Source organism: Nyctereutes procyonoides, unplaced genomic scaffold (assembly GCF_905146905.1).
Source record: "Nyctereutes procyonoides isolate TBG_1078 unplaced genomic scaffold, NYPRO_anot_genome, whole genome shotgun sequence".
Classification (NCBI taxonomy): Eukaryota; Metazoa; Chordata; class Mammalia; order Carnivora; family Canidae; genus Nyctereutes; species Nyctereutes procyonoides.
The window spans coordinates 2918296-2943642 of NW_026575124.1; the positions used below are offsets into that span (position 1 = coordinate 2918296).

At 54.4% G+C, this 25347-nt stretch overlaps 1 protein-coding gene and 1 long non-coding RNA gene across 2 annotated transcripts; both read left to right on the top strand.

The window, feature by feature from the left end:
* Positions 1–8850: 8850 nt before the first annotated feature.
* Positions 8851–20633, top strand: LOC129517190 (uncharacterized). The gene is made up of 4 exons (XR_008665967.1): positions 8851–8944; positions 11342–11513; positions 13492–13613; positions 20001–20633. It is a non-coding gene; the product is annotated as an uncharacterized LOC129517190 (long non-coding RNA).
* A 2200-nt stretch (positions 20634–22833) lies between these two features.
* ANKRD33 (ankyrin repeat domain 33) lies at positions 22834–25050 on the top strand. Its single transcript, XM_055336924.1, has 4 exons — positions 22834–22954; positions 23134–23295; positions 24183–24218; positions 24326–25050. Exons 1-4 carry the CDS (start codon positions 22834–22836, stop codon positions 25048–25050), a joined length of 1044 nt encoding a protein of 347 aa, XP_055192899.1.
* The last annotated feature ends 297 nt before the right edge of the window (positions 25051–25347 follow it).

Genomic DNA, 25347 nt, shown 5'->3' on the forward strand with positions numbered 1-25347 from the left:
CATTTTATAGTTGGGTCTTCTGTAACTTGAAGCTCAGGCCCGCTTGTTAAAAGAAGGGAAAGGCCCTCAGAGGTCAGGGCACAGATTCAGGCCTGGAAAGTGTGGGCTTCAAGGAACAGCTGAAAAGAGCAAGAGACCTTGATCCAGTGGAGCGTGCTCCCAGCCCCACAGTCAGAGGGAGCCCAGCGCGTGGGCCAAGGGTTTCTCCCCACCTCTCCTTGATCTTCCCCACCCCCATTTGCAAAATGGGGACGCTTGCCATCAAAGGGCCTACTCTCTGGTGAGGATTCGTTGAGAGAACCTTCAGGAAAGGTCTTGGCACAGTGCCCTGCCTACAGCAAGGGCCTGGGCGAGGCTCCTGTCTTATCTCACCTGGCCTGCGCAGCGCAGGGGTCAGAGGAGGCGAGGGAGCAGAATTCAGAAACCTTTAGGAACCAGATCTTGAGACTGTAAATGATTGATGACACCAAGGACTCGGGCCTGGGTGACAATGTAGATGGGATTGCTTCTCAAGCTTCTGGCGGAGATTACGAGCAGAATCAGTTCTTAACACCAGGAAGATGCTGGCAAAGGCAGATAAGGCACGTGGGGGGAGGGGGACTTGGAGAGCGAAATGAAGGGTGTAAGTTGAGTCTGAGGTGGAGTGGCGGGCCCGAACAAGGTGCCACCAGCTAGCTGAGTGATCGTGGGCAAGTTACTGCCTCGCTCCGAGCCTCAGTGTCCCCATCTGTGAAACGGGAAGTCTGAGAACACGTATCTCATTAGGTTGCTCTAAAGATGAAATGATATATTTAAAGTGCTTAGCGTGGTGCTGGCGCCTAGTAGGTGCTCATTACCTAGTGCTTCTACTTCGCCTGGTCCCCTGGGCCCTGCCTCAACCGCCCAGGCAGGCAGCCGCGGGGCACTCCTGCGCTACAGTGCTAACCTCTTAGCCGAAGTGTGTGGAGCTCCCAGCGCCTATACTTTCTCCTGCCCCCAACAGGGCGTTCCCCACCCGCAGAGGATTTCCTCTCCTTTTCTGTGACCCTGTCCCTCCCTTCCTTCCAGTGTCTACTCTGACCTCCCTCTTCCAGGAAGCCTTCCTTGACTAATGCCTCCCCTTTCCCTGCCAACCTCTCCACTGGCCTCCCTGGAGGGGCCGCCGCCCAGCTGGGAGCTCTATCCGGCTCCCTTCCATCGCCCATCCCTCACTAAAGGCCGGTCCAGCTCAGATAAGGTCTAGCCCCAGGGGGCCGGATGCTTGTCCCCTAAGGGAAGGGTGCCCGCTCTGCACCACACCTCCAGCGGATGAGGGCTCTGAAAGCGGCGCGCTGGAGAGGAGGCGGCCACCTGCCAGAGTGGCAGCAGACGGGCCAGCTAAATCCTTGACCTACGATTTAAGGGGTCGGGCCTAGTTCAATAGAGCACTCCAGGCTGAATCCCAGCTCATTCACATAGGTCAGGGGGATGAGGGGCAGGGCGGGGAGGGGGGCCCTCTCCTGCTAGAGCCCCTTGGATTCATTCCCAGCCCTCTGAGGCACGAGGCAGCACCCTGAAAACCTGCCAGCCCCATCCGAGTGGGTGCAGAACGCGTCTCCCAGAGGCACAGTGGGGCCGCGGTGGTTTGCATGGAATCCCCGCGCCCGGGGCACACGGAGAGGGCTCCGGAGGCCCCCCCCCCCCGGCTGGATTAACCGCAGAGGCGGAGCCCTATGCTAGGTCCTGGGACCCAGCCGCATCGCCCAGGGGTCCCAGGCGGGGCCCTAGTCTGCTCCCCTCCTCCTCCTTCGGAATCTCCCCGGACCTGGGCTCCCCCAGGATTCGCGGGGAGGCCCTTTGAAGAGCTGGACGGGCCGGCGGACTCCCGCGTGCAAAGCGGGGGGTTTCGCAGCCAGGAACGCCCGGGTCGCGCCCCGAGCGCCCCCGACCCACCCACGAGTCCCCTCCCGGCCCGGCCGCCGCCCACGGTTGCCCCTGGGGGCGCTATGCAAATGAGATGCAAAACAGGCCGAGGCAGCCGTCGGGATTGGCTGGCGCGGGGACCCCGTCCGCCCAATCCGGGGCGCTCGGGGCCTGGGCCCGCCCATAAATCAGCTCCGTCAGCGTTAATGGCTCCTGACTAATTGCCTGGACTCGGGCTCCGGGCTCGGGTCGCCCGCATTAAAATTCAATCAGGCCCAGCGCTGAGCTATTAAATATTCATCGGGAGAGCTTCCCGAAACCGGGCTGGGGGATGGGGGTGGAGGGACTACCTGCAGCCCAGCCTCAGCCTCAGCCCCCTCTTGGCTCCTCCCCAGCACGCCCACCTCCTGCAGCCGCTGCCTGAGTTCCATTGGGCTGGGCCTGATTTCTCTGCCATGTCCCTCGCCCCCCGCCCCCCTCCAGAGGCTCAGGCGATGGCGCGGGCCCGCAGGCCTGCGGTGCTAAAGGATGCCCAGGGCCGCTCTAGCCCTCCGTCCTGCATCCCTTCTGCACCTGGTGGCCTCGCCCCAGCGACCCCTTACCATGCCCCCCCGGGGCCCCCAGTCAGTGCTGGAGCGGGAGAGCTCCAAGGCAGGGATGGCTTCATCCTCAAGAGAGGCCCCTAGGCCTCTGGCCTGGGCTTTGCCAGGGGTTTGCTGGCATTACTCTAGCCTACAGCAGGCTAGAGAGAGCTTGGGGCTGGGCAGCATGGGGTCTGTGCTGGAAGGGAGGAGGGGGCTCTGTGCCGCCCTCCTCTTCTCTCCCCTTCCCCCAGGAATGCAGTCAGTCCAAGCTCCTGGGCCCCTGGCCTGATGCTGAGCAGGCTGCCTGGAAGTTCTCAAGGAGGGTACCCAGGGGGAGGGGGCTGGGCCTGAGGGCCTGGAGGGGGCCACTGGCAAGGCAAGTGTCTGGGACTTAAGCAGGAAGCACCCCCTCCCCATTCATACACAGTATAGTTGCAGGGCCATATGAAGAGAGGGTTTGGCAGGTGTGAAGACAGCCATGGCCCAGAGGCTGGAGTGAACCCGCCAAATAAGGACTGGGACTTTTTGCAGGCCCTCCAGATTGTGCGGAGACATCTTGTAACACAGCTTCATCCCTGGGCCAGGGGGTGTTTGAAGGAGGAGAAGAGAAAATACCAGAAAATGTTAGGAGAGACCTGTTCCCCTCCCGTTTTTTACAAACAGCAAATCTTCAGGAGCAAAGCACCTGCTCTCAGGGCTCTTCCCTGCCCTTTGGACTGCTCCCTGCTCCTCATGCCTGAGGTCCTGCAGGAAATTAACCCTGCAGGGTATGGATATGGAGGAGGCTCAGATGGCCAGAGCCACGCAGCACCCTACAGACGCTGCAGGGGAGGGGAAGGACGGAGGCTGAGGGCACCAGGCTTTGCAAAGCCAGAAGCAGCCCGGGGCTCTAGCACCAGTTCAGAGGGTCCTGTTTGGGGAGACACTGGAAGGGACTTCTTGTTCTGCTTATTCTGAGAGGATCAAGCCTTGTAGAATTCTTGTCTGAACACTCCCCCCCACACTCACACACACTCCCTCAGAGCATAGGTGTTCTCCTAGCAAGAGATGGGGGACCCAGGCTGGCCCCGGAGCCGGGTACAGGGCAGAATGTGTCTGGCAGCAATTAGGAGGGGAGCTGAGCTGGGAGGCCTCAGACTTCAGCGGGTCAGGAGTGACCTGAGCCAAGTGTCCAATTCCAAAGCCAAACGTCACAGGCAATCCGGGATTCCAGCTCACCCCACGTGTGGTTCCCATTAGGGCTGGCTGGGGTCTTCCTGAAGGCCAGGCGGATTCCTGAGCCCCTCCCCCAGCACGGCCCCTCCCTCTTCAGGCTGTTTGGAATGTCTTACCCAGTCCTTCGGGGTGGCCTGCCACAGTGCAACCTTGGGGATTTTCAGGGGCATCCCACTCCAAATAGGCCTCCCCACCCACTAGATGATGTTTTTGCAATCTCTTAAGGGGGACAAAGGGATAGGAGACTTAAACCCTTAACCCCCCCAGGAAGGGCTAATCCCCGAAGACCCCTACACTGTGTCTGGGAGCCTTCCCTCCTCTCCAGGTCAGCCCCCTTTGTTCAGGCCTCGGCCCCTTTGGTCCAGACACTTGCAACTGTCCCACTTACCAGGCCATTCCTCCATACTGCCCCCAAGTGGGCATCCAAACACCCAAGCCTGTTATTCAGAGCACCTCCCTCTTGACGAAACTTTCAGTGGCTTTCCTGCAACTCTGCAGCAGTTGCACAGATATTCGTGTTTATGTGCGTTTTGGAAACACACACACACGGTTTTAAAATTTAAAAAGTAGTTGCCAACATCTAAAAACCCAGGGGCAATCCATAAAAATCGACATTTCTAATTTTTCTTGAAAATTTCTGACAACTCTAAGCTCACACAGCAGCATGACAATAACTGCTTGGAGCTCAGTAACAACTTGGCCTTCCGAAGGGGTCCCTGGGGCTTGCATGTGCACCATAGTCCCCAGAGGATGCGTGAATGGCCTTTTTATCACGGGGCTGGCACTGACCTTTTTATCTCACTTCCTGTCAGCTTTGCTCCTTCTAGCGTTCATGTTCCTGTCTGTCTCTCTCCGGAGCGGAGCGGACACTTCGGCTTGCTACAACAAACCCAAGTCTAAATCCCTTGGCCTGGGGTATCTGTCATTTCAGCTACCCCTCACACCTCTTCCCTCCTTCAACTCCTCCCCTCCAGCACCCTTGGTCCAAGCCACTCAATCTGCTCGCTCCTCCAGACACATCACGGACTTTCACACCCCCAAGTCTTTGTGCATGCTCTTCCTCCTGCCTGGAACAGCAGTCTCTTCTGCCCCCAGTGAACTTCTTCTTCTCCTTCTTCTTCTTTTTTTTTTTTTTTTTAAGATTTTATTTAGTTATTCATGAGAGATAGGGAGAGAGGCAGAGACACAGGCAGAGGGAGAAGCAGGCTCCATGCGGGGACCCCATCCAGGACCCCAGGATCACGCCCTGAGCCAACCTGAGCCAAAGGCAGATGCTCAACCACTGAGCCACCCAGTTGCCCCCGGGCGTGAACTTCTGCTGCTCCTTCAAGCCCCACCCCAGAAGCCACTGACTCTGTAGCATCATCCTGAACCCTCCCAAAGGCAGTATCCTGGGTTGTCGATGGTTCCTTAGTTCCTGTGATTCCAAAATGTCTCATGCCCGGTTCCCTGCCTGTAGTGAGAGCGTCTCCAGGGCTGGGAGTGGGCTGCTTGGCATCCCTGCGGCTCACCTGGGTGGAGGAATGGGCCAGCAGGTTGGTGGTGGGGATGTTTGGGTGGAGGAGTTGCATCTCAGCCCCTCTGGAGCTGGCCTTTATGGCTAACACAGGTCGGTGAGCATTGGCAAGGCGGGAGGAGGGGGAGGCAGCAGGCATTTTGTGACATAGGAGAAGTGCTGTGGCCCCGGCAGGAAGGAGGCCTCCCCTCACTCAGGATCATCTGTGCTTCCTCACTCCAGGGACTGTTTAGACCCCTGGGGGAAGGATGTTAAGATGTGTACGTGTTCAGTAAGGGTCTGGGCACCCAGGCAGAGGAGTAGTCTCCTGGGCCCTGTGAGCACCCCAGTGCCCCAGAGCTGCCCTCAGTGCTGGATAAAGGGGTCAAACGGACACCTTCACCTCCTGAGGCTGATGTTGAGAGACGCCAGGAGATGGGCTTGAAACCAGTGGGGCTGCTCCCACGCTCTGCCCCCTGGACCACCCGACCCCACCCCACCCCTCTTCCTGCCTCCTCTGGGTTCCCAGCTGCTACAGCACCTTCTGAAGGACCCACCCCACCTGCCCCAGGGGCTCCTCCGGGCCGGGCACAGCACCCCCCACACCTCCCCAGGAAAAGCAACTGGCCTTTGGGGGCATCACCTGAGAGGTAGGTCCTGGGGATCCTGTTTTTATGGAGGAGGAAATCAACTCTGAGGCCTCTGAGGCTGAAGGCACCTCCGAGATGCCCCCAGTGCCTAGTAGCTGGGAGGCGGTTCAGCCCCGCCCCTGTGTCCGAGGGCCAAGTTCTCGCCCCGCCGCCAGCCCCCCACCCCGCCCGCGGGCGCCAGGCTCTGGCCTCGGGTCCCTCCCCCGTCCCCCCCTCCCCCGGCCACAGTCACATCCGTCCTGTGCGGACAGATCGATGCGTCAATGTCCCAACGCCGGCGTCCGCCACAGACCCGTGCGGACCTTGTGCGCTGAGTTGAGGCCGCCCGCCCCCAGCACCCTCCGGGGAGCCCGACCCCCAGGATCCTCGGGGGGCCCGACACCCCAGGACTCTCCGGGGTAACCCGCCCTCCCAGGACCCTCCGGGGAGCCCGACCCCGCAGGACCCTCCAGGGAGCCCGACCCCCAGGACCCTCCGGGGAGCCCGACCCCCCAGGACCCTCCAGGGAGCCCGACCCCCAGCACCCTCCGGGGAGCCCGACCCCCAGGATCCTCGGGGGGCCCGACACCCCAGGACTCTCCGGGGTAACCCGCCCTCCCAGGACCCTCCGGGGAGCCCGACCCCGCAGGACCCTCCAGGGAGCCCGACCCCCAGGACCCTCCAGGGAGCCCGACCCCCAGGACCCTCCGCGGGGGGACCCCCAGGACCAGACCCCCAGGACCCTCCGGGGAGCCCGACCCCCCAGGACCCTCCGGAGGGCCCGACCCCCAGGGCCCTCCAGGAAGCCCGACCCCCAGGACCCTCCGGGGGGCCCCGACCCCCCCAGGACCCTCCGGAGGGCCCGACCCCCAGGGCCCTCCAGGGAGCCCGACACCCCAGGACCCTCCGCGGGGGGACCCCCAGGACCCTACCCCCAGGGCCCTCCGGGGTCCCGACCCCCAGGCCAGGCCCTGGCCTGGGGCTCGCTGTCTGCTAAGGCGCCGCCTCCAGCTGCGGCCCCTCGGCCCCCAAGGGGACCCCCGCTCTCGGGGACCCCCGCACTCGCCCCCACTCCCGGGCGTGCGGCGCGCTCGGCCCCTCCCCCAGGCGGAGCAGATGGCAGCAATTAGGGCCCGAGCCTCCCCCGCCCGGCCCGGGCCGGAAGGCCGCCGCGAGCGCTTTCCCGGGCGGGGGCGGGGAGGTGCCGCTGGCGGCGGGGCGGGGGGGCGGGGACTTCCTTCCCGCGGGAACCGGCCGGGAGATTCCCTCAGGAAAGGCCGAGCCCTACCTTCCCGGCCCCGCCCCCGGGTGCTTCCAGGCCCGCGTCCCAACGCGCCAGCAGCGCCTGCAGGTCTCAAGGCTCCGAGGATTTTCGGGTTGGGCCAGTGGTCCAGGCTGGGGAGAGGGGAGCTGTACGGTTGTGCAGGTTGCGACCTAAACAAGGGCCGGGTTGGAGGGGTTAAAAGGGGCCTGAAGTCCGAGTCTTGGGCCTTGGCAGGTGCTGCTGTCCCTGGAGGAAGGCAGGGGCCACCTTTTCTCACAAAGGGCCCGAATGAACCAAAGTCAGGGACTGCCCCTGATTTAGGGCTGCTGAGTGTAGATGGATCTGGGGGTGGGGGTGGGGGGGCAAAAGGCTGGAATGGCTTCTGTGGCTCAGGGGCAGGGCCAGAGCAGGAGGACTCCGAGGGCTCAGGACGGAGACAGTTCCACCAGTCGAGCTTCCCAGGTTCCTTCTTCCTGAATTCTCCCAGCCTGACCCTACTGTCCAATCCATTAGCAAAGTTTGTCCCTCCCGTCTCTAAGATATATCTGGGATCAGCCCCTGCCACCCCCGCCCCCCCCCCCCCCCCCGCGTCCAAGCCCCTCCTCCCTCCTTGCACAACTGCAAAGGCTCCTGTAGGCTCCCCTGGCTCCGGGGGAGTCAATTCACACAGCTTCCAGGGGGGCTGTTAAAATTACCCATCAGGGGATCCCTGGGTGGCGCAGCAGTTTGGCGCCTGCCTTTGGCCCAGGGCGCGATCCTGGAGACCCGGGATCGAATCCCACGTCGGGCTTCCGGTGCATGGAGCCTGCTTCTCCCTCTGCCTGTGTCTCTGCCTCTCTCTCTCTCTCTGCGACTATCATAAATTAAAAAAAAAAAAAAGAAAAGAAAAAAATTACCCATCAGGAAAACAAGGCAAAAAACCTGAGAGCATGTCCCTCCCCTTCTAACAACTTTGCATGGCTTCCCTGGAGGAAGGCTCCAGTTTCTAACCCGCTTCCCTGGAGGAAGGCCCCAGTTTCTAACCCGCTTCCCTGGAGGAAGGCCCCAGTTTCTAACCCGGGCCCCTGCCTGTGCTGACGTCTCCTAGATCATTGTCCCTTCTGTCCAGCTGCCACTCACCCCGGCTGCCTTTCTGTTCCTTGAACTTGACAAGTTTTTCCCCACTCTGGCTTTGGGCTTGCCCATCCCTTTGCCTGGAACACGCTGCCCGGATCCTTCACAGGGATGTCACCTCCCCATCAATCCTGACCACAACACCGCAGCAGCCTCACACCCAGTTGCCTGATCTACGGTGGCACTTAACCCTGTTTCTTCGGGACTTAACAGCTTTCTGTAATTATCTTCTTTATTCACGTGGTTTGCCGTCTGTCTCACTTACCAGAATGCCACCCTGATGAGTGCAGGTGTCTGCCTTGTTCTCTGCTAGAGATGCCTGGTGCCTGGCACAAACCTGCAGGATGCCCAGCCTACTCCGTGCAGTTAAGGAATGCAGGAGTCCCCGGGGAATGAACTGGATACGGGTCCATTTGGTCATTTCTAAGGGGGCCACTCCTTGGGAGAAGCCAGCTACAGACCCCTGTCCCCACCGGTGTTTCACTCAGATACCTCATATATGGGCAGGCCTGTGGTTTCCAAAAATCAATAAACTTGGCAGCCAAGGCTTATTGAGCATTTACCACATGCCAGGCGTCATTCCGAGTGCTTTATAGGGCTTCACTAATTTAATCTGCACAACAAAGTATACACTGGTATCCTCAGTTTACCAGCAGAGACGCACTAGGACACACCCAAGAATGCGTGGTCATTCAGCAAACACCTGCAGGCATCGAAGTGCTGCTGTTGGTTATCATCGCACGACAAATGGGTGAATACAGAGGTGAGCCTGGGGTGTTTAATGACTGCAGGAAGGTGGACAGAACAGGAGGACAGGACACTGGGGAAGGATCAGCATGGGGGGCGCATAGGGCTACTCTGGGCAAGTGGGTAGAAGAGGAAGTGTAGGGCCACAGCCCAAGGCCCTGCTCTGGGCCCGCGCGCACTCCGGGGTGCAGAGGCGAGGGCCCTCTGCCGCCCACCAGACGTGTGATCTTGGGCAACCCCTTAGCCGCTCGGGGCCACGTTAGCAAAATGCTGGGGAAGGCTTACATCATGCCCAGCTGCCAGAGCCATCACCGGGATTGCATTTAGAAATGCCCATGAAGGGGATCCCTGGGTGGCTCAGCGGTTAAGCGCCTGCCTTCAGCCCAGGGTGTGATCCTGGAGTCTCAGGATTGAGTCTCAGGATCGAGTCTCAGGATCGAGTCCCAGGATCGAGTCCCACGTTGGGCTCCGTGCATGGAGCCTGCTTCTTCCTCTGCCTGTCTTTGCCTCTCTCACTCTCTCTCTCTGTGTCTCTCATGAATAAATAAATACAATCTTTAAAAAAAAATAAACATTGACTTTAAAAAAAAGAAAAGAAATGCCCATGAAAGCGCTTCATCAGCTGCAGAGGGTTGCTGAGGGAAGGAGGTAGGGCAAAGGTTCAGGCTGCCCCCTGAAAGGCTGGGGTTAGAGCCACACTTTTATGGCCCCTCTTGGGTCCGTCCTCTGCCGCGTACCCTTCCAGGGTGGGCCAGGGTCTACCAGTTGTTCTCCGTTGACACGGAGTCTACTCCTCGGGTGTTTGTTGAGTGAATATTGTGTGTTTGTTGAGTGAAGGCCCAAGTGAGGGAAAGGCCAGGGGGAGGGTAAGAGGGAGAATAAAGACGTGGGTGAAAGATGGAGACGATGAGGAAGGGCCTGCCCCCAGCCTCAGTTTCTTCATCTGTAAAAGACAGAGGTAAGGCTCTAGTGGGGACCCGATGAGATGTGGCAGGTCCATGGAGGCCACCCCTTCCTGTCTCTGCTGAGCCAAAGTGCCTGGCGCCCCCTCCCCCACATCCCTGTCCCCCGGAATTTATAGATTCCTCATTGTCCTGCACAAAGGCCCTCTTGGGGGAGGAGGCGGGGTGGGTGAGGAGGCTGGGGAATTAAAAAGTCAGAGGCTGAGTAACAGCCAGCCACACCCGAGGCCCCATAAATCTTCCTGGGCTCCGGGTAAGAAGGCCTGGCTCTGCCCTCACCCGGAGCGGCCTGCAGGGCTCCTGCTCAGTCCCGGGGGCACCCTGGTGGAGGTGTGGAGGCCCCAGGATGGGCCCTGAGGGCAGGGGAGGGGCGCACCCTATTGTTTTATCCCAATGACGTCAGGGAGTCCTTCCTCCCACCCCGCCCCCGCTGCTCCCTGACACTGCTTGTTGGGACAGAGCCGAAAAAGTAGCTCTCTGTGCACATTCTGAGACCCTGGGTGAGGGGGGCCCAGAGGTCCAGACTCCAGGAAAGCAGCCGCCTCCCCCACCCCCGCCTCTCCGGGAGAGGAGACCTGCCAGATGGTGCAGTGTTAACAGATGACAAGAAAACAGAATTACTCAGCTGCTCTGTCCCTCCTGTTCCTGGAAGGGGATGGCCTTCAAACTGGAAAGAGACAATGAGGTCAACTGGGAGGGTTGGGGAGGAGAGGGAGGGAGAGAAGCTTTGGGGCACAGGGGCCTGCAAACCAGCCCATGGCAGACCTGGCTCCACATCCCATCTCCCCATCTCGGCCGCTCAACCAGCTGGGGGATCTCAAGCAGGTCCCTTAACCTCTCAGAGTCTGTGTTTCCTCCTCTATAAAATAGGTCGATGAAAAACCCGGCCTGACCTTCTCACTGGCTTTTATGAAGATAATGTGGATTTTTCGCTTTATAGAATGGGCTTTATAACCTGTGAAGGTGTCAAAATATAAGAGGTTACTTATAAACTGTAAGTGCCAGCCCCTTAGAGTTGGCATTTTAAAGACTTTTAAAAAATCATTTTATAAACTTTCTTTTCCTTACAACAAAATGGAATAGGATAGAAAATATCATGCATGTCACAATGTTACCTACAACTTTTGCTTTTACTTACGGGGATGTTCTTGTGTCCTGGGGCCAGAGGTAGATGTATTTGACTGTGGGTGATGGTCCCAAAAGTTTGAAATATTCCAAGTAGAGAAAGTCCTTTAGTGGTATCTCCAGAACGGGAAGGTGGGTGGATGGAAACCAACAACAAGAAAAGCACCAGGAGAAATATATGTAATGGGCCTTGGACTGTGGACCCCGGGGTGGGGAGACCTGGCTCCGAGTAGCTCAGTGTAACTGAGATTGGGGGCAGTGGGTGCTTGCTTAGGACCTACTGGCCTGCCCTCTTGGTGGATAACAAGAATCTCTTTGCTTTGTAGGATGCCTTGAGCCTGAATCATAAGGACACTGTCCCTGAACGCTTACTAGGCCATGGCCACTGCTCCGTCAGCTTGGCCCTGAACTGAGCCAAAGAGAGGGGCTGGTCAGTGAGAACCTGGAACCCCTGTGCTTGGACCTTTTCCCCCAACAAACCCACTAAAAGTGCAACAGGTATGATGTAGTGGTAGTCAGGACCCTCCTGCCTGAACTTCACCCATGACCCTCATCCCCACCTCCACCCCAGGGGCCTAGTCTGGTGGGGGTGAACTGGTCAGAGGGGGCCCTAAATCAATCCCAGACTTCCACTGGCCGGCATTGAGTTACGAGCTGTGGGTTTTGTGATGTAGATCATGGTAGGGGAGGAGGGGGCATGACCTATGGCAGGTCACAGAGGACCCCCAGAAGGGGCCAGAGCTGGGGTCAGAGGTCACCTCCTCCATTCTCCATCCCACCGTGCTGGGTCCTATCCCATGTCCTTAAGTCCTTAAGCAGGGTGGGCCATTTCCCCACTGATTGCCTGTCCCAGCTGTACCTGCCACCAGGGCTGTAGGGTGGGAGTAGGGAGCTTGTTCTGGAAAAAGAACCTGGAAGGAAGGCAGAGGTTGAGATAACAGTACATTTGGTTCCCTAACGGTGTCTGGCCTGTGCTCCAAACTTGACTCAAGAGTTTGCTGAGCTCTTTCTCTGTAGATTCGTTGCTGCCCTTTCCCCGAATCTCCCCCCCCCCGCCCCCCACCCCTTCTGACTTAACTGCACAAGATTCCTGCCAACCCCAGCCCAAGGCATTAGATGGCTGGAGATACGGCGTGACAATCGGAGTCCAGACAGAGAGTCAAGCCAGCTCCAGACAATGTGTGTTGCCAGGGCTTAAGAGAGAGTTTTAGAGAGATAGAGAGAAGGAAAGGTCCAGGCAGTGAGATGAGATCAAAACTGAAAAGATGGAGAAATGAAGTCAGGCAGACAGAAGGAAGATGGACAGACAGAAGGCAGCGAAGAGATGGAGAGTGAAGGGAGGTTAGGGTGGCGAGAAAAGAGCATTCTGGTTCACTCCCATCAGAGCCCAGGGATCAAAGGGAGGATAACCCTCCCTCTCTGTTTTTGTTTTCAAAGACTTTATTATTTATTTATTTATGAGAGACACAGAGAAATGGAGACATAGGCAGAGGGAGAAGCAGGATCTCTGCAGGGAGCCCACCGCCAGGCTGGATCCCAGGACCCCGGGATCAGGAGCCAAGCCAAAGGCGGACACTCAGCCACTGAGCCACCTGGGTGCCCCCCTTCCTCACTGTTGTTGTTTTTTTAAGATTTTATTTATTTATTCATGAGAGAGAGAAAGAGAGAGAGGCAGAGACACAGAGGGAGAAGCAGGCTCCACACCAGGAGCCCGACGCAGGACTCGATCCTGGGTCCCCAGAATCATACCCTGGACTGAAGGCAGTGCTAAACCGCTGAGCCACCCAGGGATCCCCCCTCTTCCTCACTGTTAATCTTTAAGACTGCCAAACTGAGACTCTGAAGGTCCCTGAGATGTACCTGTAACGCCCAGAACGTGATCCAGTATCTTACCCATTAACTAGCGACCCCCAGCCCCCCTCTACCACAGTCATCCCCATCAGCGAAGACAGACACAGGGAGGGTCAAGACCCAGCCTGGGGAACTGGAAGGGGGGGTGGGTGGGAAGGGACCTGCAAATGGTCTGCCTGAGGGCAGAGGCCTGGACGGGACACCTCGCATGGAGCCTTGCTGCAGGCAGAAGGTAAAAGAAACCTCACAAACCATCTGGGTACCAGCCAGCTTGATTAAAGCTGAGCTACACAAATAAAGCCCCCGGCTACCATGCTGTGGGACCAAAACTGGGCCCCATTCACCCTCCTCCTGTGCCCTGCCCTGCCAAGACCTTGCCGGGCAGCCAACCCCAGGACCCTCTGCTGTAGGCCCCTTGGGGTGGGGATGCTCTCCCAATTCCTGCCCAGGGCTGCCACCTGCTGGCTGAGCGTGGCCCGGCTGAACAGGACCCTTGCTGAGGCTGGGAGTGACCTCCGCCTGGGGGGAAAGATCACCCAAAAAGCAAAATGTGAAATTCCCTTTTACCCAGTTAGATGTCCTTGGGGCCTCTTGGCACAGATCAAAGTCTCCTATCCCTCTACAGTCTTGCTGAGTGGTAGTCGGGGGACTCTTCAGGCCAGAGGAGGGACTGTCAGCGAACTTCCCATTTCCTGAGTGGCCAAGACTGGAAGACTGGGCTAGATGCAGAAGGAAAACATGACCAAGGTGAGGGAAACAGCCAAGCACAAGATTAATGATAGATAACTCCTGTGAAGAGCCAAAGTACCTGCCCGACACAAGGCACGTTTCGGTTCATAGTTATTGAACAAATGAATGAGTGAGTGAAGTTCAGGGGTACACTGAGAAGTAATGGACTCTTTAAAAAAAAAAGATTTTATTTATTATTTGAGAGAGAGAGAGAGAGAGAGAGAGAGAGAATAGGAACAGGGAAAGGGGCACTCCCCGCTGAGCAGGGAGTCGGCCATGGGGCTCTATCTCAGGACCCCGGGATCATGACCTGAGTCTAAGGCAGATGCTTAACTGACTGAGCCACCCCAGCGCCCCGAGAAGTGATGAACTCTGTGTACAGTGCAGGTTGGGTAGGGGTGCCTGGCTAGCTCAGGCAGTGGAGCATGACCCATGACTCTTGATCTCAGGGTCATGAGTTGAAGCCCCACATTGGGTGAGGAGCCTCCTTTAATATATATGTTTAAGATTTTATTTATTTATTTGACAGAGGGGGAGAGGGAGCACAAGCAGGGGGAGTGGCGAACAGGGGGAGAGGGAGAAGCAGGCTCCCCACTGAGCAGGGAGCCCAACATAGGGCTCTGTCCCAGGGCCCAGGATCATGACCGGATCCAAAGGCCTGTGTTTAACCAGTGGAGCCACCCAGGTGTCCCTGGCAATGCTTTAATATCAGTCATTCTTTACAAAAGTCCTCAGACTTGGCCAGACATTAGAATCACATGGGGGGATATTATTTTATTTATTTTTTAAAGATTTTATTTATTTATTCATGAGAGACAGAGAGAGAGAGAGAGAGAGGCAGAGACACAGGCAGAGGGAGAAGCAGGCTCCATGCAGGGAGCCCGACATGGGACTTGATTCCAGGTCTCCAGGATCACACCCTGGTAGGAAGGCAGCACTAAACCGCTGAGCCACCTGGGCTTCCCAGATTTTATTTTCTTTATTTCAATTTTTAACTTTTACTTATATTAAGTAATCTCTACACCCAACGTGGAGCTCAAACTCACAAACTTGAGATCACAGGTCACATGCTCTACCAACTGAGCCAGCCAGATGCCCCTACTATTTTTTGTTTGTTTGCTTGGCTTTGTTTTATTTATTTTTTATTTTTTAAATTTCTTTTTTTTTAAAGGATTTTATTTATTTATGCATGAGAGATACAGAGAGAGAGGCAGAGACATAGGCAGAGGGAGAAGCAGGCTCCTCGCAGGGAGCCCGATATGGGACTCGATCCTGGACCCTGGGATCACGACCTGAGCCAAAGGCAGATGCTGAACTGCTGAGCCACCCAGGCGTCCCTAAATTTATTTTTCTAACAAGTTTGAGAGCTCATCTATTTCTCTGTCACCCAGGGCTCTGGCTGTATTTTGTTTTGTTTTGTTTTGTTTTAAGATTTTATTTATTTATTCATGAGAGACAGAGAGGGAGAGAGAGGCAGAGACACAGGCAGAGGGAGAAGCAGGCTCCATGCAGGGAGGGGGATGTGGGAGTCTATCCAGCATTTCGGGATCACGACCTGAGCTGAAGGCAGAGGCTCAACTGCTGAGCCACCCAGGCGTCCCTTTTTAAGAAGATTTATTTATTTATTTGAGAGAGAGAGAGAGAGAGAGAGAGAGAGAGAGAGAGAGCGCGAGCTGGGCCGGGGGGCAGAGGGAGAGGGAGAGAGAATCCACAAGCAGACTCCCCGCTGAGCGCCCCATGAGATCATGACCTGAGCTGACAGGAGGCAGATGCTTAACTGACTGAGCCACCCAGGTGCTCCGCTACTATTTTTTTTTTAAGTGATTAAGTGATTACACGGTGCAGCCAATGTCAACAACTACTGTTCTAGTCCTTTCTATGCATTTACGTACATGTAAGTTAGCCCATCACACACTTGTTTCTCTTCAATTAACATGTCTCAGAGATATTTTCCAAGGAGGCCATATGGATCTATCTCATTATTTTTTAATGGAGGCACAATCTTATGTGCATGCTTTTTTCAAGCCCTTCCTCTATTGACGGACATTTAAGTTATTTCTAAATTTCTTTTTTTTAATAATTACAATGCTGCAAAGCATATACAATATATCTTTGTTCACATATGCAAGTACTGTTTTGGGAAAGATTTCTAAAAGCTGAATTTTTGGGTTCATGTGTATGTACATTTGTTATTTTGATAGATACTGTCAAAATGCTTTCCAAAAATACTTCCCTAATTTACATTTCCCCAACAGTGTAAGCACTTAATATTATTAATGTTTCATTTTTGCTAAGCTGATGGGCCAAAAGCAATGTTTCATTATTGTTTTAATTTGCCTTTTCCTGCTTACTTGTGAGATTAAGCATCTTTTCATATGTTTATTGGCCATTTGTATTTCTTCTATGAATTAATTACCATGTCTTTTCCCCATATTACTATTTGGTTGTTTTTTTAATTAATTAGGATTAGAGGAAATTCTATTTCCAATAATATGAGTGGCTGGACTCTGGACTGATCTTACCGAGTAAAACAGTAAAAATACTAGTTAAAATAGAAAATTCAAATTATTGGAAAAGCATAGAAGAGTGGCCACATAGCAGGGCGCCTGGGTGGGTGGTTCAGTCAGTTGAGTGTCGGACTCCCGGTTTCCACTCAGGTGGTGATCTTAGGGTCATGGGAGCGAGCTCTGCATCGGGCTGCATGCTCTGCACCGAGTCTGCTTGAGTTTTTTTCTCCCTCTTCCTCTGCCCTTCCCCTCTTCCTCCACATGCCTGTGCTTTCTCGCTTGCTCTCTCTAAAATGAACAAATAAATCTTATTTTTAAAAGATTTTATTTATTCATGAGACACACACTGATTTTTTTTTAAAAGATTTTATTTTTTTAATCTATTCATGAAAAACAGAGAGAGGCAGAGACACAAGCAGGCTCCATTCAGGGAGCTCGATGCAGGACTCGATCCCGGGTCTCCAGGATCACACCCCAGGCTGCAGGCAGCATCAAACCGCTGCACCACCAGGGCTGCCCCCACACACTAATTTTTATTATTTCATACAAAATTGCAAACAAGGGATCCCTGGGTGGCCCAGCGGTTTGGCGCCTGCCTTTGGCCCAGGGCGCGATCCTGGAGACCCGGGATTGAATCCCACGTCGGGCTCCTGGTGCATGGAGCCTGCTTCTCCCTCTGCCTGTGTCTCTGCCTCTCTCTCTGTGTGTGTGACTATCATAAATAAATAAAAATTAAAAAAAAAAAGAAAAGCTTTAAAAACAAACAAAAAACCAAATTGCAAACAAGTGTATTTTCCTTTAAAACTTCTCTCTCAAAAAAATAAAAAATAAAACTTCTCTCTCTCTGTGTCTTTCATGAATAAATAGATAAAATCTTAAAAAAAAAGCTTGTCTTTTTTTCTCTTGCTGCCTTTAAAATCTACTTGTGGTAATGTAAAGTTTTACTTTTTTTTTTTTGAAGATTTTATTTATTGATTCATGAGAGAAGCAAAGACATAGGCAGAGGGAAAAGCAAGCTCCATGCAGGGAGCCCAATGTGGGACTCAATCCTGGGACTCCAGGATCATGCCCTGGACTGAAGGCAGGCACTAAACCACTGAGCCACCCAGGGATCCCCCCAAGTTTTAAGTTTTCTTGAAAAAAAAGAAATAAATTTTTTTAAAGATTTTATTTATTTATTAATGAGAGAGAGAGAGAGAGAGAGAGAGAGGCAGAGACACAGGCAGAGGGAGAAGCAGGCTCCATGCAGGGAGCCTGATGTGGGACTCGATCCCGGGACTTCAGGATCACGCCCTGGGCCGAAGGCAGACACTAAACCTCTGAGCCACCCAGGGATCCCCCCAAGTTTTACTCTTCAAAAAAAAATAAAAATTAAAAAAAAATAAAGTTATACTTTTGTGTGTAGGTATGGATTTCTTACTGTTTATCTTTCTTTGGATTTTTTTAAATCTATCCTGCTTTTGGATCTATCATTGGTGCTGGAAAATTCTGGAAATCTCCTATTAAATTTACTTTGGTTCTGTCAAAGATGAAGACTATGGATATTGTGGGACACCTGGCTGGCTCAGTCAGAGGAGCATGAAAGCCCTTGATCTCAAGGTCATGAGCTCAAGCCCTAAGTTGAGTGTACAGATTTCTTAAATAAAAGTTAAAAAAAAAAAAAAAGACTGGAAATTGAAGCTGAAGTTTGCCTAATTCAACAAATATTTTCAAACTAAAGCAGATTCCTTGACTTGTTTTCTCTTTTCTTTTTTTTTTTTTAAGGATTTTATTTATTTATTCATGAGAGAGAGGGGGGGGGGGCAGAGACACAGGCAGAGGGAGAAGCAGGAGCCCAATGCAGGACTCGATCCTGGGACTCCAGGATCATGCCCTGGACCAAAGGCAGTGCTAAACCGCTGAGCCACCTAGGCTGCCCCCTTGGTTTGTTTTCTTGTCTGAGATCCTGCCCTCCCTTAGATTTTAACCTAATAAATTTTTTTTTTTTTAAGATCTATTTAGGGACACCTTGGTGGGTCTGGTTGAGCGTCTGCCTTTGGCTCAGGTCATGATCCTCCAGGGCGCCAGGTCTTGGGATCAAGTCCCACATGGTGATCCCTTCAGGGGAGGGTGGAGGGTGGGGGAGAGAAATAGAAAGGGAGAGATAGCAGGAGGGAGCTCTGGTGTCTCTTCCTTTTCTGGAAAGGACAGCAATCTTGTTGGATTTGAGTCCACTCCATGACCTCATTTAATTTTAAGTTTGTCCACAAAGGCTCCAACCCCAAATAAAATTACACCGAGGGTTAGGGTTTCAACGTATGAATTTTAGGGGGACACAATTCAGTCCATAACAGATCCCTTCTTCACGCTATATATGAGTAAATTTCAGATGTTCATACAGAATTATTAAAATTAAAATTGCAAAATTAATAAAAGAAATGAAGATCTTTGTGATCTTGGAGTGAGAAGTGCTTCTCAAACAAGACCCAAAGGCACAAAGCATAAGGAGAAATTTTGATGAGTTTAATCACATCAAACTTCCGGATTTCTTTCAGCGAAGCTCACCACAGGTCAACCTAAAAGAAATGCACATACAACAGTGGCAACATCTAAAACGCACTCGACACTGGGTTTATTATCTAGAATATCAGAAGGAATTCTTGAAAAAGCAATGAGAAAAAGATAGGAAAGCTCGACAGGACATGGGACGAAGGCTATGAGCAGGCGATTTCCAGGAGGAGACGTGAGAATGACTCTCAGGTGTTCGGAAAGGTGCTCACCATGTTGATAATCAGAAAAATCCAGTGTAAACTAGTGATATTACCTTATAGTTCTGTCCCATCAGATTAGAGAAAAATTAGAAGGCTGAATAATTACCAGATTGGCCAAGGGTGTGGGGAGGCTTACATGCACTGCCAATTGGAGAGCAGCCTGGTCGGTAAGGATGCGTGTGCCCTCTGACCCAACAGTCTCAGAACCACCCTGTCGCAGGTCTGGCTGCTAGACACGTACGAGGATGTCCACTGCAGCATTATTTGCAGCGGCAGAGAGTTGGAGGCAAGTTAGTACGCAACACCGGAAGAACAGATGAGAAAAATCTGATAGATGAACAGTACAGAACTTTATGCAGCAGGAGGAAGTTGGGAGAAAGAAAGAGATAAAAAGCTATTTCCCTTATCTTTTATCAAGAGAGCAAAGATTTTTCCAGAAGCCTCACCCATTAGACTACTGCTTGCTTGCATTTCATTGGCCACGATTGTGGCCAATGGTCACACTTAACTAAAAAGTGACTAGAGAGAAGGGGGGTGTTTTTACCGATAGGGATTGTGACATCTGATTAGTGCTATCGAAGACCTAATCGAGTAGATTTCTTCTATTTGCTGCATAGAGCTCCATAGTGTGCATTCACCAGACTTGACCGTGATGGCTAGAGGTGCAGTAGCCATCTCGTGACCACGAGGAAAGTTAACAGACTCCCAGAGAAGGCCCTGCCACCATCAGTTTATATCAACACCTACAGGTTATCCCTGGACTTCTTAATCTTGTGTGAAGAATAAACCCCGATTTGGTTAAGCCACTTGTGGCAGTCGGGTTCGACAGCAGACAGCAGAAATAGATCTGGCTCGGTTAGACATAGAGGAGTGGAGAAACAGGTTCTAGGCTCAGAAACAGCTCCCAGCTTTGCCAAGCACATGACCTTTGCCTGTGATCGGAAGCATCAGTCACTATACTACAGGAAGCTGATGAATCAGGAAGCTGCTCACCAGAGCCCCACTACATCTGTCCTGATCCGTGACAGCAAAACAGATGTCCCATGGCATTTAGCTCTGTTCCAAATTTATGTCTTGCACAAGAGCAGAACCTAAATCACAGATTTCTAGCCCAGGGGAACTGAGGAAGTGTCCTTTTGGTTTTCCAGCTTCTGTAGTTCACAAGAAACACTCAAAGGAGTTTTGGATCGATGTTGGCAGCCACCACACCGCAGAGGCCACCTTTTGGTTGCTCACCACCAAAGACACTCCTAGCAGATACACTGCACCGAACGCAACGAGGGGAGATCTCCAGAACAGCACGGAGTGGAAAAAACAGAACGAGCTCTGTCACACAGTCCTACGGTGCTGGTTAAAACATACATAAACCAGGTAGAGGAGGAGAGGGGAAAATAAGAGGAAACCAGAGAGGGAGACAAACCATAAGAGACTCTTATTTCTAGGGAACAAACTGAGGGCTGCTGGAGGGGAGGTGAGTGGGGATGGGGTAACTGGGTGATGAGCATTAAACAGGGCAATTGAGGGATCCCTGGGTGGCGCAGCGGTTTGGCGCCTGCCTTTGGCCCAGGGCGCGATCCTGGAGACCCAGGATCGAATCCCACGTCGGGCTCCCGGTGCATGGAGCCTGCTTCTCCCTCTGCCTATGTCTCTGCCTCCCTCTCTCATTCTGTGTGACTATCATAAATAAATAAAAATTAAAAAAAAATAAAAAATGAACAGGGCAATTGAGGTTATGAGCACTGGATGTTATATGGAAGTGATGGCTCGCTAAACCCTGCTTCTGAAATTAATTTAATTTTTTAAAAAGATTTTATTTATTTATTCATGAGAGACAGAGAGGCAGAGACACAGGCAGAGGGAGAAGCAAGACCCATGTAGGGAGCCTGACGTGGGACTCGATCCCGGGTCCCCAGGATCACACCCTGGGCTGAAAGCAGACGCTCAACCACTGAGCCACCCAGGCGTCCCCTGAAATTAATTTTAAAAACCATACTAAACCAACACTACCTTTTTTAATGCAATGTGCATTTTCAAGGATATGTAAGTGCCGATCGGTAAAGGGAGGGAGGAGAAGAATGGGCTTTGGGTATCAGGGATGAAAGAGATCAAGCAAATAAAGTAAAATAAAAACAGATCTCCTACCTGCGTGGGAATAATATAAACAGAAGAACAAGGTTGACTCCGTTTTCTACACCTGAGGTCCAAAAGTGACCCGTTAAATTTAATATTTAGTATTAATTTAACTTAAAGCATGGTTTAATTATCACTCTAAAAATTATAAATAAAAAGAATTTATAAAATAAAATAAAATAAAATAAAAATTATAAATAGGGGCAACCCGGGTGGCTCAGCGGTTTGGCGACGCCTTGGGCCCAGGGCGTGATCCTGGAGACCCCGGGTCGAGTCCCACATCGGCCTCCCTGCATGCAGCCTGCTCCTCCCTCTGCCTGTGTCTCTGTGCCTCTCTCTCTCTCTGAGTCTCTCATGAATAAATAAATAAAAATTTTTAAAAATAATAATAATAATAAATAAATAATAAAAATTATAAATAATTTGATTGTTCTAACATCAACGCAATTTAAATATCCCGTACTTAGTTTACCATACCAGAACTAGTCCATGCGATTTACTAGATCGTAATTTCTGCACCCCTAATTAGGCAATTCTGTATCTTAATTTCCCCAGAACCTCAAAAAATAAAAAATAAAAAAGATCCAGGTTATCCGTGGAGCCCCACCTCCCCCAGTCCCCCCAGTTCAAAGAGATGTCTGCGCTCGCACCCCCTCCTTCCCCCTCCCCCTCCTCCATCCACAAAGGGAAAGGGGCTGCGGGCTTTCCCGGTGGGGCCGGGACCCCTCACGACCTCCCCGCCTGCAGGGTGTCCCGAGGGGCGCGCTTCTGGGGCGGATGGGGGGTGCCCAGGTGAGCGCGGGCCGGAGGGGGCGGGGCCTCACCCTAGACACGCCCCGCGGGGAGGAGCCTCCTGGGCTGGTCCCGCCCGCTGGGGGCGGGGTCTCGGGAGGGTCAGGTGTCCGCGAGAGGGGAGCCCCCCCACCCCCGCGTCCGCTGCTCACCCAGCTTGATCCAGCTCAGTCCCCGGTGTTTGCAGCAGCTCCCTCCCTAAGTCCAGCCATCTGTTACCTGCCTCGCTTCCTGGGGAGAGAGAGCGCCCTGGGGCCGCCCCGGGGGACCCGCCAGTGTGCCCCAGGAGTGCGGGGGATGCTGGCGCGCCGGCGGTGACTGCCTCCTAGGGAGCCCCCACTCGCGGGTAAGGCCCCGAGGGAGAGAGGAGACCACCCTGGCTGCTGGACTCTTACTGGGGTCCCCCCCACCAACTACTTCTGCCTCTTAGGGTTCCCGCCCACAGCTTGTCCTGCCCTAAGGTGGATGGGGAGCTGGGGGCTGCCCTGGGGTCCAGGGAGACCCCGTTCCCTTCTATTCTGTGTTGTAGATGCCAGCTGCGTGAGGAGGAGGGACGGGCCTTCTTGTCCTCTTGTCCCCCCTCCCCGCCCCCAGCCTCCCACCCCTGCGCTGGAAGAGGAGGAGCCGCTGCCCTTGCACAACATCCCCCACCCCATGTCTGAGGCTTCGTCCTGCCCCGACCCGGAGACCCCTGCCTCGGGCTGCAGCCTGGGGGCCTTGTACTGGGCCTGTGTCCGCAATGACCCTGTCCAGCTCCAAGCCGCGTTGGACGGTGGGGTCTCCCCGGAAGAGGCCGCCCAGGTGGATGGCAATGGGAGGGTGAGCTCCCACCCCACACCCACCCCAGGTGTTTCCCAGGGCAGCTTGGGCATCTCTGTGTCCCCGCCACATGACACTCATCCGGTGCCTGGATCCTTGGGAGGAAAGGAGGCGGTGAGGGGGGGTCTGAACAGAGGCCGGGGCATCTCCAGTGAGGAGTGGGTTGAGAGGGCACAGGCCCCCAAGGGGATCCTGGAGGAGCACCCTGGGGCTGAGCTGCCCCTCCCCCAGACAGGCCTCATGGTCGCCTGCTACCACGGCTTCGGCAGTGTGGTGGCCCTGCTCAGCCGCTGCCCTTTCCTCGATGTGAACCAGCAGGATAAAGAAGGGGACACAGCCCTCATGCTGGCTGCCCAAGCAGGTGAGACACTGTTGACCTTACCTCCCACTGCTTCCCCCCCTTCACACAGGGTCACAATCCCCTACTTTTTGTGTAACTCCCTCCCACCCAAAACACTGTCGTGTTTGGTGGATGGGGGGTCTGGGGCTTCATCACCCTCTTTTGGGGGAGAGCTAAGCCCCATCCTTGGTGCCCTGCAGGCCATGTGCCTCTGGTGAGTCTCCTGCTCAACTACTACCCGGGCTTGGACCTGGAGCGCCGGGACCAGCGGGGGCTAACAGCACTGATGAAGGCCGCCATGCGGGACCGTTCAGAATGCGTGGCTGCCCTCCTCATGGCAGGTGCATGGGGCCTGGACCGGGATTTGTGACCTCCAGTCCCTCCGCAAGCCTACCAGCCTGATGCTAAGTCAGCTGGATAGTTGTCAGGTGGAGATGGAGGATCAACCTAGGCTGACTTCCTGGAGAAGGGGAGTGTGCATGAGCCTCTCACAACCAGCAAAACCCAGCTACTGATAGCTCTATTTACACTGTGAATGTTGGTCTCAGAAAAGAAAGCTTGGGAGGATAACCTAGACCCGCTGGAAAAAAAAACAAAAAACCCTGATATCTGGAACCAGACCCTTGGGTTCTAGTCCTGGCTCTGCCGCCAGCTGAGTGACCCTGGGCAGATGGCTTCCCTCTCTGGGCCTTACCAGTATAATGAGGGTGTTGGCTTTCTCTGGGATGACTTCCATCTCTGACAAGCCAGGGTCCAAGGGACACGATGATATGTCGTCGAGGCATGTGGCCGTGTGGAGTCTTTCTGGGGTGAAGTCCACACTGCTGATGCAGCCTTGGGCCTACACCATTCCCTGAGGTGGGCTTGCCGTCTGTTGGTCACCCTGGGGAACCCCAGCCTCCAACTCTTCCTTTCCCTAACCCATCTGACTGTGTTGGGGTGAGGAGGGAGGAAACTTTCACCCCTCCTTTATCCCAAAGTGGCTGCTATTTCCCCACCCCAGATTAAAGGGGTGTGGTGATAAAGAGAAGGGGGTGGGGCCAGCAGGACCCCCCTCTACCTGTCCAGCAGGTACAGCTCAGGCGTCCGCCAACCTGCCCACCATCCCTTCCTTGCCTCAGGAGGTCCCTATTCTGCTCCAGGTTTGGAGACCGCCCCCTCCAGCCAGGTCTCTCTGACGCCTTTTCTACTCTCTGGACTTTAATTTTATTATATATTAATAAAGTGGCCCGAGGCTGTGGCCACTGACGGCTCCCAGATTCCAGCTGCAACAGGATGGGACTCTGTGGTCCTTAATCTAACCCAAATCAGTCTCGCTGCTAAAGAATCTGCCCTTCTGCAAGCCACCGATCCCTGTCCCTCCCCCCATGTCACTCCCGTGCCCCCTCCCAGGCGCTGACCTGACCGCGGTGGACCCTGTTCGGGGCAAGACGGCCCTGGAGTGGGCAGTGCTGACGGACAGCTTCGACACCGTGCAGAGGATCCGGAAGCTGCTGCGGCGCCCGCGCATAGAGCAGCTCAGCCAGCAGTACCAGCCCGAGTGGCCAGCCTTGCCAGGGCTTGTGGCCCAGGCCCAGGCCCAGGCCGCCCCATCTCTCCTGGAGCGACTGCAGGCCACCCTGAGCCTCCCCTTTGCCCAGCCTCCGCAGGAGGGGGGGGTCCTGGACCATCTTGTGACCATCACGACCAGCCTGGCCAGTCCCTTCCTCACCACCGCCTGCCACACTCTGTGCCCGGACTGCCCACCTACGCTGGGCACCCGGAGCAAGTCTGTGCCAGAGCTGCTGGGCACTGCCCCGCCCCCGCCCCCAGCCCCGCAGCCCCCCCAGGTAGTCCCTGGCTCCCGGGTCCTCATCCCCTACCAGAGCCATCAGGGCATGTTGAGTGTGTGCCCTCAGTGGCTACAGCCCAGGGACAGTAGCACCCCGAGGCCCCAGGCCCCCAAGATCCACCTGTCCAAGGCATCCTCACCTCCCAGACAGTTCAAGCTAGAGTTTAGGCCTCGAGAGACTCAGAAGCTAGCCCTTCCTGTCTGGAGATACCAGGAGCTCAGGCTGGAGAGGAGGAGGCAGGAGGAGGAGGCTAGGTGGGCCCAGAATCAGGGGAAGATGGGCTAGGCCAGCTGGGAGCAGGGGATCGGGCCCTCCCTAAGGCTCCTTGGCCCTCTAGAGCCCCTTCTGCTTACCCACCCACCTCCGTGCAAATGATTCTACTCTAACCTACCTAGGACGTTATTTATACAGCGTTGCTTGCGATCATAAGAGTGGAAACAACCTAAGTGTCCATCACCTGAGCTAGAGGACTAGCTACATTGATCCTGGGCTTAATTACCGCACATCCCGATGCGGTCTTCCACACAGCGGTAAAACAGGATAGGGAAGCTCTTTTTTTTTTTTTTTAAGATTTTATTTACT

Excerpts from the sequence above, each read along its gene's own strand:
- ANKRD33 (XM_055336924.1), top strand. The coding sequence starts at position 22,834 with ATGGTCGCCTGCTACCACGGCTTCGGCAGTGTGGTGGCCCTGCTCAGC. Across the intron at positions 22,955-23,133 it reads CATGCTGGCTGCCCAAGCAG|GCCATGTGCCTCTGGTGAGT; the intron begins GTGAGACACTGT and ends GGTGCCCTGCAG. Across the intron at positions 24,219-24,325 it reads CTGCAACAGGATGGGACTCT|GCGCTGACCTGACCGCGGTG; the intron begins GTGGTCCTTAAT and ends GCCCCCTCCCAG.